We start from the raw sequence: 13,862 nt of genomic DNA on the forward strand, positions 1-13,862 counted from the left end.
CTAGTTGCTTGGGCGCCTGCAGCCAGCAGAGCTGGTAACACGTACAACTGAATCGGAGGAACTGCTGGTGAAGAAGTTAGATCTGCAGCAGCCACGCATGCATTCTACTTACCACAGCGCGCCGGCTCACGTATGCACGGATGCTAGCTTCTGCCAAATTAAAGGATCTACCATCTCTATAACGATTGTACAGCCGTTGCAGTGACATAGCCTGATTTTTTTTATTTTTATTTTTTTGGAAAAGGAAAGCTTTATTGATATTAGACAATTACATCAAGATGATACAATTATATAAGATCCATCCCGGCCTCTGCATAACTAAGATGCACACAGCCTATGAAAAAAAAGAGAGAATGCCATGACCTAAAGATCATGCCGCAGCAAACTACCGCAAGCGACTTCACCTTCATCCGCTTCGCAAACCAAAGCAGCTCTTGGACTATGAAGTAGGCTCCCGAGACAACACCTCCAACGAGGAAACGGCACGCACACGTGCCGACATTGCAGTGACCCAACCAATTAAGGCCAGATCAAAGGTTTTTACCTGAGGGAGTAATTCATCTTAATCCAAACAATGCATTCAACAAGGTCACTGTCAGGTTCAACCAATTAAGGTCAGACCTAGGAATTTCTTCCCGGAACCGGTGAATTAGTAACAAGTACCACCACGATAAAGTCACACCGTGTTGCTTCCCCCTTCTTATCAGGCCAATGCTTCCATATAGACCAGACCTGACCCACTTTAAACGGCCACGAACTCCAAATCTGGCAGACCATTTGAATTCGTAACCTGAGATACCATACTGCAAAGTAGCCACTGGGTACCCGTGCATAATCCACCGGAACAAAGTGCAGATGAAATCCGTCTTCGAGTAAGAGAATCCGCGAATGAAGCCAAGGTGACTCATGTCTCTTGGTCTATATGAAAAACAAAGGCGAAATTGAAGATGTCATCACCAGAAGTAGTTGCAAAATCCAGAGCTAGCCCTTCCAACACCAAAGCCGAAGGCGCATCTGCCGGAGAGGAGTCGCCACTGGAGGCCAAGCCGACGTCGGATCTGCATCCGGGAGCCCCGAAGCCACCCATCGCGAACCACACGGAACTGCCAAAACGGCCGGGCGCTGGGAAGAACGAGACCTCCATGCTGCGTCGGAAACGCCGGTGAGATCACCCAAGAGGTCACCTCCAACTCCGTGAAGCCAGCGCCACCACGCCTCAATGCCTTCTGTGCAAGCCACCCACCGAGGGCACCGTCCCCTGCCCCGGGGCTGCCGGATCCGGATGCGAACCCGGCGCTGCCCGAGCCACCGCACCGACGGCAGCCGGCCGTGGCTGTAGCAAAGACTCACCGACGGGATCCCACGAAGACGGGGCCGCAGAGCCGGCGGTGCCAGATCCGGATCCAGTCGCGCCCCAGACCCGCTGGAGTCGCACGCCAGCCGCCGGACTCCCATGCGGGAAGACCCCGAGGAGCCCGACCGCTGTAGCCCGTGGCTGCCGCCGCCGCCGTCCTCGGTCGCGCGCGGCCGGCCCAGCGATGCGGCAACGCCGCCTTGCCCGCCGCGGGTGCTGAACAAGGGACCTCCGACTCCGTGGCCACCGGATCCGGCAGACCCACCTGAAGCCGACAGCCATCGCGGGCCACTCGCGAGACCTCCCAGATCCTCGCCAGCCACGCCCATACGCGAGGAAAGGACCCCACTGCCGCCGTCCTAGGTGGGACGCGGACTTCCGGACCCCTGCTCAGGCAGCGGCGAGGTGTGGACGAGGTTGGGAAGGGGTGGCGGCGGTGTTGGCGGCCGCCCGTGTCGCCCCTGGAGGAGGGCGACGCGAGGGCTGGGCCTAGGAGGGTCGCTGACCTGATAGCCGTGCAGATTGGTTCAGATCTGCTTAAATCCCCTGACAAATCATGGTGTGACCTCATTCTGAGGCACTCAGTTTACCATTTATTATATTTCTCTTTAAAAAAAAATAACAGGTGACGCATGATCTGGCGTCATCCAATTCAAAGCACACACGTGAAAAAACGAAAAGAAAAAAGAAAGAAAGAGGGGAGGTAAAACTGGTTGGTTACTGATTCCGCATGGACAAGTGAATTCGGCCCACACAGCACTCAGCAGGCCTAGCCGAAGATACGCCTGCTAATGGGTGTTCACCCACCCCACTCCCGCCTCTACCCATTGTAGGAGCAGTCCTTCACCCACCCTGCCCCTGCCCAATTATTTCATCACCCGCCCCGACCCTGCCCAATTATTTCATCACCCGCCCCGACCCGCCCCAGATGCCCCAACCCGCCTCGTACTGAAGCAAGCACTACCGTGCCGGTACTGAAGCATGCACAACGCCCTGTGCTGAAGCAAGCACTGCCGTGCCGGTACTGAAGCAAGCACACTGCTCATACACTGCCGACCTGCACCAAGGACCTGCCAACCTGCACTGCTCAATGCTAGTGCCAGTGAACCAAGGATCACACTGCTCAGTCTAGATTTGCAGATAATTGTGCTTGGAGAAGAACAAAATTCAGTTAAAGATGGATAGATGCTGTCAATTCTCAGGCTTCATCCTTCTCAAGAAAACAGTATAATGGAATTATAGTACTACACTACTACGTGTGTATATATAGCAGGCAGGCACAATGTTCATCTTTTTTCTAAGATACAAGCTTATTGTCTTGATTCTGGCGCCCCAAAATCTCTCAAGAGATGTCAATGACTGGATGTTGCAAATAACCAGGTTCTTCTGCTACGGCTGCTCATACTCTGCTAAAAAAAGCTTCATTTCAAATTGGCATCACACATATCTGGAGACCAATTTGAAACCAATCCTGCAGCCTGCACAAACTAAAACAAGATCATGGTAAAAGTGCAGTCTTGATGTCTTCCAGAAAACAGAAGCAAGAATCATATATCTCCATACAACATAATAATTTCTCAGAATGCATCATCATGCTGCTACCATCCTACATGCCACCAGAGCATGATGCTACAGCAATCCAGCACCCCAGCATACCGGGAAAGATTAACTGGCTAGCACTACATGCATCAGTATTCAGGAGGAATAGTACAAGTAAAAAGAAGCAATACTTGGGGGTCTGTTTGGTGGCTCAGGTGCAAACGGCAGTCCAAGGCAGCAGCTCAGCCCTAGACGAACAAAAGGCAGTTACGTGATTCCCCAGCCCCTTTTGGAATTGGATTGGATCAATCTTGGTGAAGTACGGAAGAGGCGCACCTTTCTACAGAGGAGCCACCGACGGCAGCGGAGTTCGTAGGTGAGGGTGGCCGGCGTGGACGGCCTACGAGAATTTAGGCCGACGGGAAGGAGCGGCGGCCGCCGCCGCTGCTCTTGCAGCCTGCTCGATACGCCGTAGATCTAGCAAGAAGATGAATGTGTTGAGCTGATGAGGAAAAGGACGGGGGAGGAGGCGATGCAGAGTATGGAGGAGTGTACCTGGATCTGAAGCTGTTGTGGAGGAGGGCGGAATAGGCCGGCGGGGTGGCGACGACCGGCGGCGGCGGTCTCCCGAGACTAGAGTCGCATGGGAGCTCGCGACTCGCGAGTCCCGTATGGCTGTTTCCCAAGCGGAGGACGGGAGGAGTCAAACCGACCCGCCCCAACCCGCAGTTCCACTGTATCCAACCCGCTCCGACCTGCAAATCCCTACAACCCATTTCCACCCACTCAAACAAGCCCCATCCAAATACCCGACCCGAAATGCCCATTTCGACCCGCCCCATTAGCAGGGCTAGCCGAAGACCATTGGGCCCAAACGGCCAACGGCACGATCTCTAGTTATTATCTTTTATGGTGCACATCAATGGGCCTGTAGCCTAGTGTCGACAGCGAGTTATGGTACCAGAGTCACATTTTTCAAAATCGTATATTCAAATCAAAATCCCACGGCAACATCTAATTTCAAAGAAAGAAAGAAAATATTGGAAAAGGAAAGTGGGAGGATTCTACACGAACAAATGAATTCAGCCCATTCAGCCACTAGGGCCTCCAAAGCGTATTGGGCCGAAAGCCTTCATAATATGGGCCAGGAAGAGGACTCCGTTTCACTTTATATTTTCCAGAGAACAAAGGCAAACACGGCGGTTCCTTGTTTTTTCTTAAAATATTAATTTGATATTTCGACAATATTTTACTGGTATTGTTTGCTGCATTTGAATTTGAATTTTAAAATACAAAAGAAAACGCTGCAAAATAACTGATTCTTCCGTCCGATTAACCCTTTGCCTTCCAAAGTTTTTTTTTGAAAATACATTTTGCCTTGCAAAGTTTTTTTTGGAGAGTTTTGCCTTGCAAAGTTGCAATAAACTACGCTACGCAGGGCACAGCCCACACGGCCCTCGCCGAGTCCCCGGGGCGCACTACCGAGCCTTCTCCGCCTTTTCGGCACGAGCAAAGCAGGACAGAGGGGGGAGAGAGAAGAAATCCCTTCAAAACCCCTCACACCATCCGCCGCCGCCGCTGTCCACTGCGCGCGCGGCGACCGACGGGCGGCAGAGCAGGCGACGGCCGGGGGCGGGGAGCAGGACGCGAGATCCTCACCGGCGCCTCTACATCCGTGGGTAGTAGCCCGTCCCCCTGCTGCTCCTCCTCCCCTCCGACCCCTCGCCAAGGCCGACCGATTGCTCGCTCGGTCTCGCTTTTCCCCAACCTTTAAGATGGCCGCGGCCCCGCGAGCGATCACATCGGAATCCCTCCGTCTCGTCGCCCACGTGTCGCTTTGCTGCGCGCCGTGCGCCTCGATCCGTCCATGGGTAGATTAGGTTCTTCCTCGGCGCGCGAAATCAACATAATCCATGGTGCGCGTGCGGTTCATTTTTCTGAAAATTTAGGGGTTTTGATTGAACAACCCTAAATCCCTGTGTCTCGATTAAGTCGCACCTGCTTCGATTGTTACATGTGACCAATGCGGTGCATGATGTGCTCAGAAATCGCACAAGCTGGTGCAGGGAACGATGTGCTGCTGTGACGTTTCGTGAATGTTTATTTACTTTTCATAGAGATTTCAGTTGCCCTCCTGCTCGCCTTACTGCTGATCGGCTGGTTGGATGGTTCTTGTTCCCCCCAATATTTTGTAGTTGTCGTTTCTCTAAGAATTTGAATTGACTGAAAGCTAACCAATGAGTTCTGCAAGTTGTTGTGAGAATCCACCTATAGGGTTTGTTCATGACTGTGTGTATGATTGTTTGGTTGATTGCTTGCCTATTTCTTGCTTGCTGTCTCTCTTACGTGTGACCTATCTATAGCTCTACTGTTTTTCAGCTAGAGTTTTCTTTTCCGTCACCTCCCTTGAAGTTTCAGCTAGAAATTGTGTTAATCAATCTGTTGTCTGGTCGTGCCTTGGCTCAATGTTTTTAAATCGCCTAATCGTCTGGTCGAACAATGGGTGGACCAAACGACTAATCGTGATTAGTCGTCGACTAGGGTCGATTAGTCGGGTCTGATCGACCCTAGTCGTCCACTAGTCGTCCAGGACATTTAGGATCCACATATATATATATATACTTATATTATTGTATAATATAGGAGTTAAGTACTGAAGGGCGGTCCTGGTGCAGCGGTAGAGCCTACCATCTGTAACCGGAAGGTCTCGGGTTCGAGCCCCAGCCTCTGCACATTTGTGTGGGTAAGGCTTGGGGCTTAAAGACAACCCTTCCCCAGACCCCACACAGTGTGGGAAGCCTACGGCACTGGGTACGCCCTTTATAGGAGTTAAGTACTGAAGTACTAGCAAGGTGCGGTGACAGTTTTGCTATAGCCTTCTCAGCATATGCTGCAGAATCTGGAGCAGTTGAGGAAGAAGAACCAACAACATCAGTGGAGGCAACCACTGAAGGACGGTCGGCAGCGTCACCACTCCCACCAGCACTGGGTGCATCTGGTTTGAGCATTATAACCTCCACCATAGCGCGCCTCAGCTCCCCTTCTGCTCAAAACGCAAACGAATCACAAGATGCAATGGTACTTGGCAACAAATCGGCACACTGGAATAGAGGAGGGAAAGGAGGGAAGAAGGGATTGCTCGCCGGACCCGTCACCCGTGCTCGCGCTCGTGCGCCGACAGGAGGAGGTCGCGGGTCGGGGCAGCTCGCCGGAGGGAACGGGGGAAAGAAGGGAGCTCGCTGGAGGGAAAGGAGGGAAGGAGGTCGCCGGTCGGGGCAGCTCAGCTCGCTCGCGGCGCCGACAGGCCGTGGCGGCGGCGGCAATGGAGGGAGCGGCGGCCGCCGACACAGGCGCGGCTCGGTCGGGACGGAATGGTGGCTGCCTGGCTGGGAGCCTCTCTAGTCTTGCTTCTTAAGTTCTAGCCCTAGTGGGCTTTGGGCCTCTCATTTTCTCACCAGCCCACAAGCAATCCAGCCCAGTTACACAAACCTAATCGAGAACACCCCTAGTCGGACGATTAATCGCCTCTAATCGCCGATTAGTCGGTCGATCGGTCGATCAGGCTTCCTGATCGAGTCGTGGACCCTAATCGAGCACGCTGGACCGATAAGGTCGATTAATCGCGATTAGTCGCTCGATTTGAAATCATTGCCTTGGCTAGTACATTGTGATTGCTGTAACATCATCTGTTTGGAATTACATCAGTATGTTAGTCTCAATAGCTTTACACTGTTTTATGTTCTGATAAGTTGATAATATGGCTAATTGATGTTGAAGCCTGGGAGTTAGTCTCCCCGCATGCTTACACATGTCGTATTTGTGAGAGGTGATAGTTTTGACAGTTGAATTTGGATATAAATAGGTTTGTATGCACAAAACATTCACATTGAGGTTTATAATGTTTGATTGATATATCCTTTCAGCTGCAATGCTAAATCCATGTGTTCCAGAAGCACTTGCATAACAGCAATTTTTTTTTTCTTCTGCTATCATGGGTTCTCCAAAAAAGAATTCTTCTTAATATACAATTTTTACAACTGCAGTTCCAGTGTGAGAGCAAAGCAGCAAAATGAACGGCCACCTAAACTTTGAGGAAGGCTGGAAGGTCCTGGAACAGGGTATTGTAAAATGCTCAAAGATTTTGGAGTGCACTAGTACAAGGCCTACTGTGGCTGAGTACATGAATTACTATGAGTATGCTTCTATCACTTCATGATGCAGTGCATACCTTATCGATGTGTTTCTCAAAGTTGCAGTTCATCATTTTGTCTTCTATTTTCCCAGTTGTTCTTACAGGATGGCTGTGCAGAAACAGGACTATTGTCGGGAAATGTACAATGGTTTCAAGACAACGCTTTCAGATTGTGTCCGTGCAATGGTACAATATTTATTTTTGCTTTAGACTGTGTAATCTTCTGTAGTTGAGGCAAAATATATCTAGAGTTGAGCATGCTGACTTCTAATGCTGATGAATGAAATCATATATCTGAAGGTATCACTGTGGGTGCAGTTCTTTCCTTTCCATCTCTTTGCCTCAGTGTATCGTATCTTGTGTCTTGTGATGTGTGTTGTCAGAGCTATTTCATGGCAACTTCTGCGCTATTGCTATATTTGTCCTTAGTTAAAACCCTGACTAATGGACAGGATAGTATTTTAGAGCAGAGTCTTGCTGCCCATAGAAAATGGAACTTAGATCTGTGTTTGGACTTTTTGCTGAATGTTTATTACTTGCAATATTTAGGTGCTTTTTATTTATTGTTTCTTTGGCTTCATTTGAGACAATCGTGAGCTGACACCAACAAGAATCGCTGCAAAAACCATCATGTACCTTCTTGCCTTAGCAACAAAAGCACATACACCTTTTTTTTCGAGAAAGATAACCCGCTTTTATAGAAAGCGAATAAGATTCAGGGGTACAAGCACATACGCTTTCATGGTGTTGTTATATTGATGTTATGAAGTAGGCATGTGCAATTTCTGATATTTATAGTATCAATGTACCAAAATAATAAAACATACTGTTTTTTTTAGAAAATCAAGAGAGGAGCCTCCTACCTGAAATTTCATTGATAAAATAAAAATAATAGTTTATTACAACTTACAAATGCAATATATATGGATCAGAGAGAAACAAAGGAAGGATGAGATGTACCACTGCCATATCCTTTGCTTTAATGTAGGACCACCATAATGTCATTTTAACGCAATAACATGCTTACCTAACCAATTTAGTTTAGCTTTGGATATCTGTTTCTTTTCCCCCCTTGCTTGACATGACATTTTTCAAATTTTTTTTGTATGCTTATTAGGTTCTGCCACATCTCATGCACAAGAAAAATGACAGCTTTTTTAGAGAGCTTGTGAAAATGTGGTCAAACTATGCCATCATGGTTAGATGTGTAACTGGCTTCTTTAGCTATTTGGACCGCTGCTATGTGGAGCAGTACAAACTACCATCACTAAGCGATGCTGCTGCTACTTCTTTCTTTGGTCCAGTGAGTATCATGCAACGAATTTACTTGCTTCCACATTTCCTGTTGCTTGTGAAGATGAAGTGCTTACCCACTTCTGTGTCTGCAACCTGTATTATGTCCTTTGCCCATTCGCTAGGTCTTTTCCTACTTCGGTGATGAAGTGAGAACTGCTCTTCTTACTATGGTAATTATTAAATAGCTGTATTTTGTTTCGATCTTAAGTGCTTTCCTTCTGTACATAAGAAACAATTCATTCCAGATCCGTCAAGAACGTGATGGAAATAACATGGATCTTAAGTGCTTTCTGGATGTTATGCATGGCATATGTCGTTCTGAAGTCAAAACATTAATGCAAAATGCTGTTCTTCAAGACACATATGACTACTACTCCATTAGAAGTTCTGAATGGATTGTGCACTACTCTCTGCCAGATTACCTGGCCAAGGTCAGTATATTTATAATATTTGATGCGTCAATGATACTGTCTTTCTTGGTTTCTTAACACTGTTGGTGCGTGCTGTCTATAGGTTCAGGAAAGTATGGAAAAGGAAACCAATAGACTGGCTTACTATCTGAATATTTCAAGTGACGAGAGCTTCGACCTCTGTTTACAGGTATTCTACTGCCACTTCAATAGTATTTGTCCCACTTGCTTCTGTTGCCTGTTGATACTAGTATAGGTTATCCATTGTTGTTTATGTTTTTGGTTTCCTTGCCCTTGCCTAGACTTGCATGTGGGCAAGGAAATTTGATTTTGGACTAGTATTACTTGCCCATTTGCAAGTTAGGCACTTGGTTACCAGCATAAGTGTTAGAATTCTAAAATAAAATCTGCTGTTGCCTATGAATGGAATCCTGTGCGCTACATGGATATAGGGGTGGTAAGGGGCCTAAAAATTTAGCTTAGAAATTTTAAAGATTGGGCTCATATTTTTATATATATTTGAGCTAAGGATGATTAAGGGCTGAGTTAGATTGTGAAGGGGGCAGCGTTGGGCCATGATCCATTACCACCCCTATGGTGCATGCAACCTACATGTGGTAATTTCTTGATTCTACTCTCATCGCAGGCTGTTAATGCTCCATTGATGGAAACTTACGACAGTTACGCAAGTGAGAAACAAATTGGTGGTCAGCTTTTGCTTCAAACATACAAGGTAAACCCAATTGCACTCCCTGGTGCCATTTGATAATTTGTTTGTTTTTTGCCACTAGCTTACATCTGACCCCATCCTCCACTCACCTCAGACTGTTGAGGAGGAACTGCTTGACAGATGCAGTAGCTTGACGCTTGGTGGCTGTTCAGGCAGCAATTCTTTTGATTGAGTGGAGTACAAAAGGCAACTTTTCCTAACATCCACCATGACCCAGCTTACATACAGTAGATCTTTTAGAACATGGCCTGCATGACTTACATCGTTTTCGGTACAGCTCAAAGCTACCCAGCTCCCAGTCTAGAGCTTGTTGACTTGTCTAGCAGATTTGTCTGCTGATCTGAATGGTGAGATTTCAGTTGAGATTTCTACATATGCTGTTCGTGGCTCCAGGATCTAGGGATCGGAGCACAGCTAAGAGTTACAACTCGCTCACCGTCATTCTGCAAAACCAACACCGTTGGAAATGCACATGATGGTAGATTTCTGGTGATGAAGATACTCGTTTCTCTATCATCTACTATTAAAACTTGTTTGAGGATTGGGATGCCAGCAGGGTAAATGGTGTGCGCGCTTTTGCTTGCCTGTAACCATTCCCTTGATTGAGAAGGCTTGTCTAGTTTGGCTATTCGATGAATTGAGTTGATACTGCTTTATTGCTTTTGAGTGTTGATTGCTGTGATCGCTGGATATGCAGGTTCGTCCTGGGGCAGCTGTGCTGTTTTTAATCGCATTCTGATATTACTGTTCTATTCTGAAGCCAGTTTCATGGCGATGCAGCAACGTGGGTTATCCTATTGTGTTGATTTCGTGTGATTATCCAAGTGTGTCCATATTCTACACTCAAGCGTGTACCATATTGCCTTTTAACTTTTTCTCTCGCCCTTATCCTGGAAGAAAGAACATTGGGTTTGGAGGATGATCACAAGCTTTTGCAGAAGTGCTAATTGGCCTAATTCTCATGCCTTTTTGTACTGCTCCCATTATCTCCTACGCCTTGCGTTCAAGGTGTCCCAGTTCAGGAGATAAGCTCGACCGATCATCCCTGTAGGGTCCGCCTGGTTGATGTTCAGGGTTTAAAGCAGCTTTGCTGGTGCTTCGGCGTAAAATCACCTTTTGATAGCATATAAACTAAAAGGTGCATGCTTTTAACCTACTAGTAGCTCTGTTGCTGGCACCAAATGATACTAGCTGGTAGGAGATCAAAACACGTGTCCTCAGTCACAAGCACCAAATACTGTATCCGTGCAGTACTTTCCTTTAGAGATAAGAAAGGGGATACGGCATACGGCACTGCTTATATACTTCTGAACTACTAAGAGGAGGTAGTTTTGGCCTTCTGGGCTCTGGCTCATCACTCATCAGGACTACTTGATCTGTCTGCAACTGCAATTTCCAAGCACAGCTAGAGAGGCAGCCAGACCAAACTATATGCAACTACAGGGTTCTTCTGGAGCAGTGGTAGTGGTCTGATCAATCTTGGCGAACTCGAGCGTCTTCTTGCCCTCGAGCCTGCTGGTGACGTAGTGGCGGCTGTACTCGCCGTGGTTGAACTTCCGGTACCGGCACGGCACCTCGTCGGTGACGAACTCCGGCAGCGGGCCCAGCTCGACGTCGTAGGCCGGCGCGTAGAACGTCACCACCGACAGCCGGTCCTGCTCGCCGTTGGTCACCGCCCGGTGCTCCACGCTCTTGTACCTGCCGTTCGTCAGAACCTGTGCAGCGAGAGCAGCTTGTTGGTCAGACAGAAACCCAAGGCAAGGCAAATCGATCTGTTTCACTGCTTGCCTCGAGCGAGTCGCCGAGGTTGATGACGAGGGCGTGTGGGATGGGGTGGACGGGCACCCAGGCGCCGTCCTTGAGCACCTGCAGGCCGGCGCAGGACATGTCCTGCTGGAGCACGGTGACCGCGCTCCCGTCGGAGTGCGCGCTGAGCCCCAGCACCAGCTCCGGCCGCGGGCACGGCGGGTAGAAGTTCATCCGCACCGCCTGCACCGCCTCGCCGAACATGTCGCCGAACGTGCCCGGCGCCAGGCCCAGCGTCTCGGCGATGTGGGCGAGCAGCCGCCGGCACAGGGCCCTGATTCCCACGGAGTACCTCTCCAGGGTCTCCTTGAACCTGGCCGGGGTCGTCGGCCACAGCTTGGGCTGCCGGATGAAGCCGGGCTCCACGCCCAGCGCCAGCATGTTGCACCAGTCCAGCATTCCAGCTTCTGGTCCTCGGAGAAGACGAAGGCGTGGCCGTAGCCCTGGATGCCGCCTGGCGCCATGGGGTACTTCTCCTTCTCCTCCAGAGGCAGCATGAAGAACTCCCTCGTCAGCTTCTCCATCTCGTCCAGCAGCTCGTCCTCGATGCCATGGTTCACAGCCTGCAAATATATATAATGATGCATATGAATGAATCATTCCTTTTACCTACATGCCATTATAAAAGATGCATGTTACTTCTATGCCATCGAAATTTTAAAATGTTCCTCCATACCATTGAACAAAGTTCCTTTTACCTGGGTGCCATTGCCGTCAAATTCACCCCTAACATCAGTTAACTTGCTGCGGAAAAGACCATTTTGCCCTTGCTTGTAGAACGCAGCAATTTTACTATTTTTCACTCTAGTGGCATTGTACAGGAACACAGGTTATAACCAATAATGTGATGAGGGTGTAATTTTCATGTGCAAACATATAACCTGTGTTCCTGTGCAATGCCACTAGAGTGAAAAATAGTAAAATTGCTGCATTCTACAAGCAAGGGCAAAATGGTCTTTTCCGCAGCAAGTTAACTGATGTTAGGGGTGAATTTGACGGCAATGGCACCCAGGTAAAAGGAACTTTGTTCAATGGTATGGAGGAACATTTTAAAATTTCGATGGCATAGAGGTAACATGCATCTTTTATAATGGCATGTAGGTAAAAGACTCATCAACTAACCCCTGCATCAACCTGACCTAGCTAATAATATAAGCTATCTTCTCCAAGCAGATCGAGAATCGATTACCTGGAAGAAACCCCACTGCTCGCAGGCGAGCCTGAGCTTGTTCAGCTCGTCGTCGCGCGTGAGCTCGCCGACGTCGATCACCGGGATGTGCGCGAGAGCGCAGACGTTGTCGCCGCCCGGCCGGTCGTCCCCATCCCTGGGCCTGATGTAGCGATCCGGCACTGTCTCCAGGCCCGCCCGGTGCAGCTCCTGGACGTCATCAACCTGACCTATCTTGATCTCAGCCTCAGCAGCCATAGCATATGCTACGACAAGATCTTCCTTGAAGATCAAGATGATCTTTGCATTGGTATCTTTGTTGGAGGTGGCTAATCATATACTCCCTCCCTCCGTTCCAAATTATAAGTCATTTCAAGAATTTTGGAGAGTCAATGTTTTTAAAGTTTGACTAAATTTATATAACAAGATAATAACATTTTTTATACTAATTAAGTATCATTAGATTTTTTGTTAGCTATATTTTCATAGTATACCTATTTGATGTCATAAGTCTTTATGTTTCTCTCTATAATTTTGGTCAAATTTTGAGATAGTTTAACTCTCCAAGATTCTTGGAATAACTTATAATTTGGAACGGAGAGAGTATACCGGGGGACCAGGATTTGCTCGTAGCCGTCCAATTTATTGGCAAGTAGAATGATTTGTTTGTCCTCCTTCGATAGATCATCAACTTGGTCATCACTAGCTTAGTGGAAGGAGAGAAGGTTGCATTTGGGGCTGGCCTACCATGCCCCCATGCGCCATCTGTGAACAGTGACCGGTCACTTTTTTGCACTGTGCATACCATCATGGCACCATGGTGCGTCCAGTCCAGTGTTCTGGCACATGCATTCGATTCGAGCTCAGTGGTGGCAGGCGGCATCAGCAATCCAATATACTGTTCGTGATATGTCCATGACGGCTTGTAATCTGATGGGTGGATGTTTGTTTGTTCAGAAACCAAGAACCCAAGATTCAGAGAATTTGTGCCGGTGAAGTCACAGCCATAAGCAAGCTTGAGGATCAAGCGGGCCGGCAAGCTTGACTGTTTGAGCAGACACAAGAGAGGCGAGGAATAGCACTCTGTCCAATTTGTGCTCTTCACGTTTTGTGCTCTAGAAATTTCCAAAGGCGCAGAAAAAAAAGGAGCAAATGCAGTGGATGTTTTCAGAGCTAGCGGGTGGCAGTGCGCTTTAGCTCTGAAGATTTGCTTCGCGATGGTCGTTGCTGCTAGTGCTACATGATTTGTGACTTTTCTGACGCAAGACGAAACACTTTGGGTGGTTGGTCCGTAGTTGTTTCTCTAATCCTAAACTTAGAGTGGCAACCCTGGGGCTCAAAACCATCCTCCTGTGACCTGTGATCAA

The 13,862-nt window shown here is 48.3% G+C and overlaps 1 protein-coding gene, 1 long non-coding RNA gene and 1 pseudogene across 3 annotated transcripts; 1 reads left to right on the top strand and 2 right to left on the bottom strand.

The window, feature by feature from the left end:
- Positions 1 to 2,504: 2,504 nt before the first annotated feature.
- LOC120710830 lies at positions 2,505 to 3,174 on the bottom strand. Its single transcript, XR_005690022.1, has 2 exons — positions 3,085 to 3,174; positions 2,505 to 2,841 (listed from the first exon to the last, which is right to left on the bottom strand). It is a non-coding gene; the product is annotated as an uncharacterized LOC120710830 (long non-coding RNA).
- Positions 3,175 to 4,348: 1,174 nt separating this feature from the next.
- On the top strand, positions 4,349 to 10,187 carry LOC120709188 (cullin-1-like). The gene is made up of 9 exons (XM_039994731.1): positions 4,349 to 4,572; positions 6,937 to 7,087; positions 7,178 to 7,271; positions 8,203 to 8,388; positions 8,504 to 8,551; positions 8,627 to 8,812; positions 8,895 to 8,981; positions 9,438 to 9,524; positions 9,616 to 10,187. The coding sequence occupies exons 2-9, from the start codon at positions 6,963 to 6,965 to the stop codon at positions 9,691 to 9,693; spliced, it is 891 nt and encodes a 296-aa protein (XP_039850665.1). The 5' UTR covers positions 4,349 to 4,572; positions 6,937 to 6,962; the 3' UTR covers positions 9,694 to 10,187.
- Positions 10,188 to 10,693: 506 nt separating this feature from the next.
- LOC120709187 lies at positions 10,694 to 12,886 on the bottom strand (annotated as a pseudogene). The gene is made up of 3 exons (XR_005689587.1): positions 12,517 to 12,886; positions 11,310 to 11,890; positions 10,694 to 11,236 (listed from the first exon to the last, which is right to left on the bottom strand). The product of XR_005689587.1 is annotated as a protein SRG1-like (transcript).
- Between the last annotated feature and the right edge of the window lie 976 nt (positions 12,887 to 13,862).

Source organism: Panicum virgatum, chromosome 5K (assembly GCF_016808335.1).
Source record: "Panicum virgatum strain AP13 chromosome 5K, P.virgatum_v5, whole genome shotgun sequence".
Lineage (NCBI taxonomy): Eukaryota > Viridiplantae > Streptophyta > Magnoliopsida > Poales > Poaceae > Panicum > Panicum virgatum.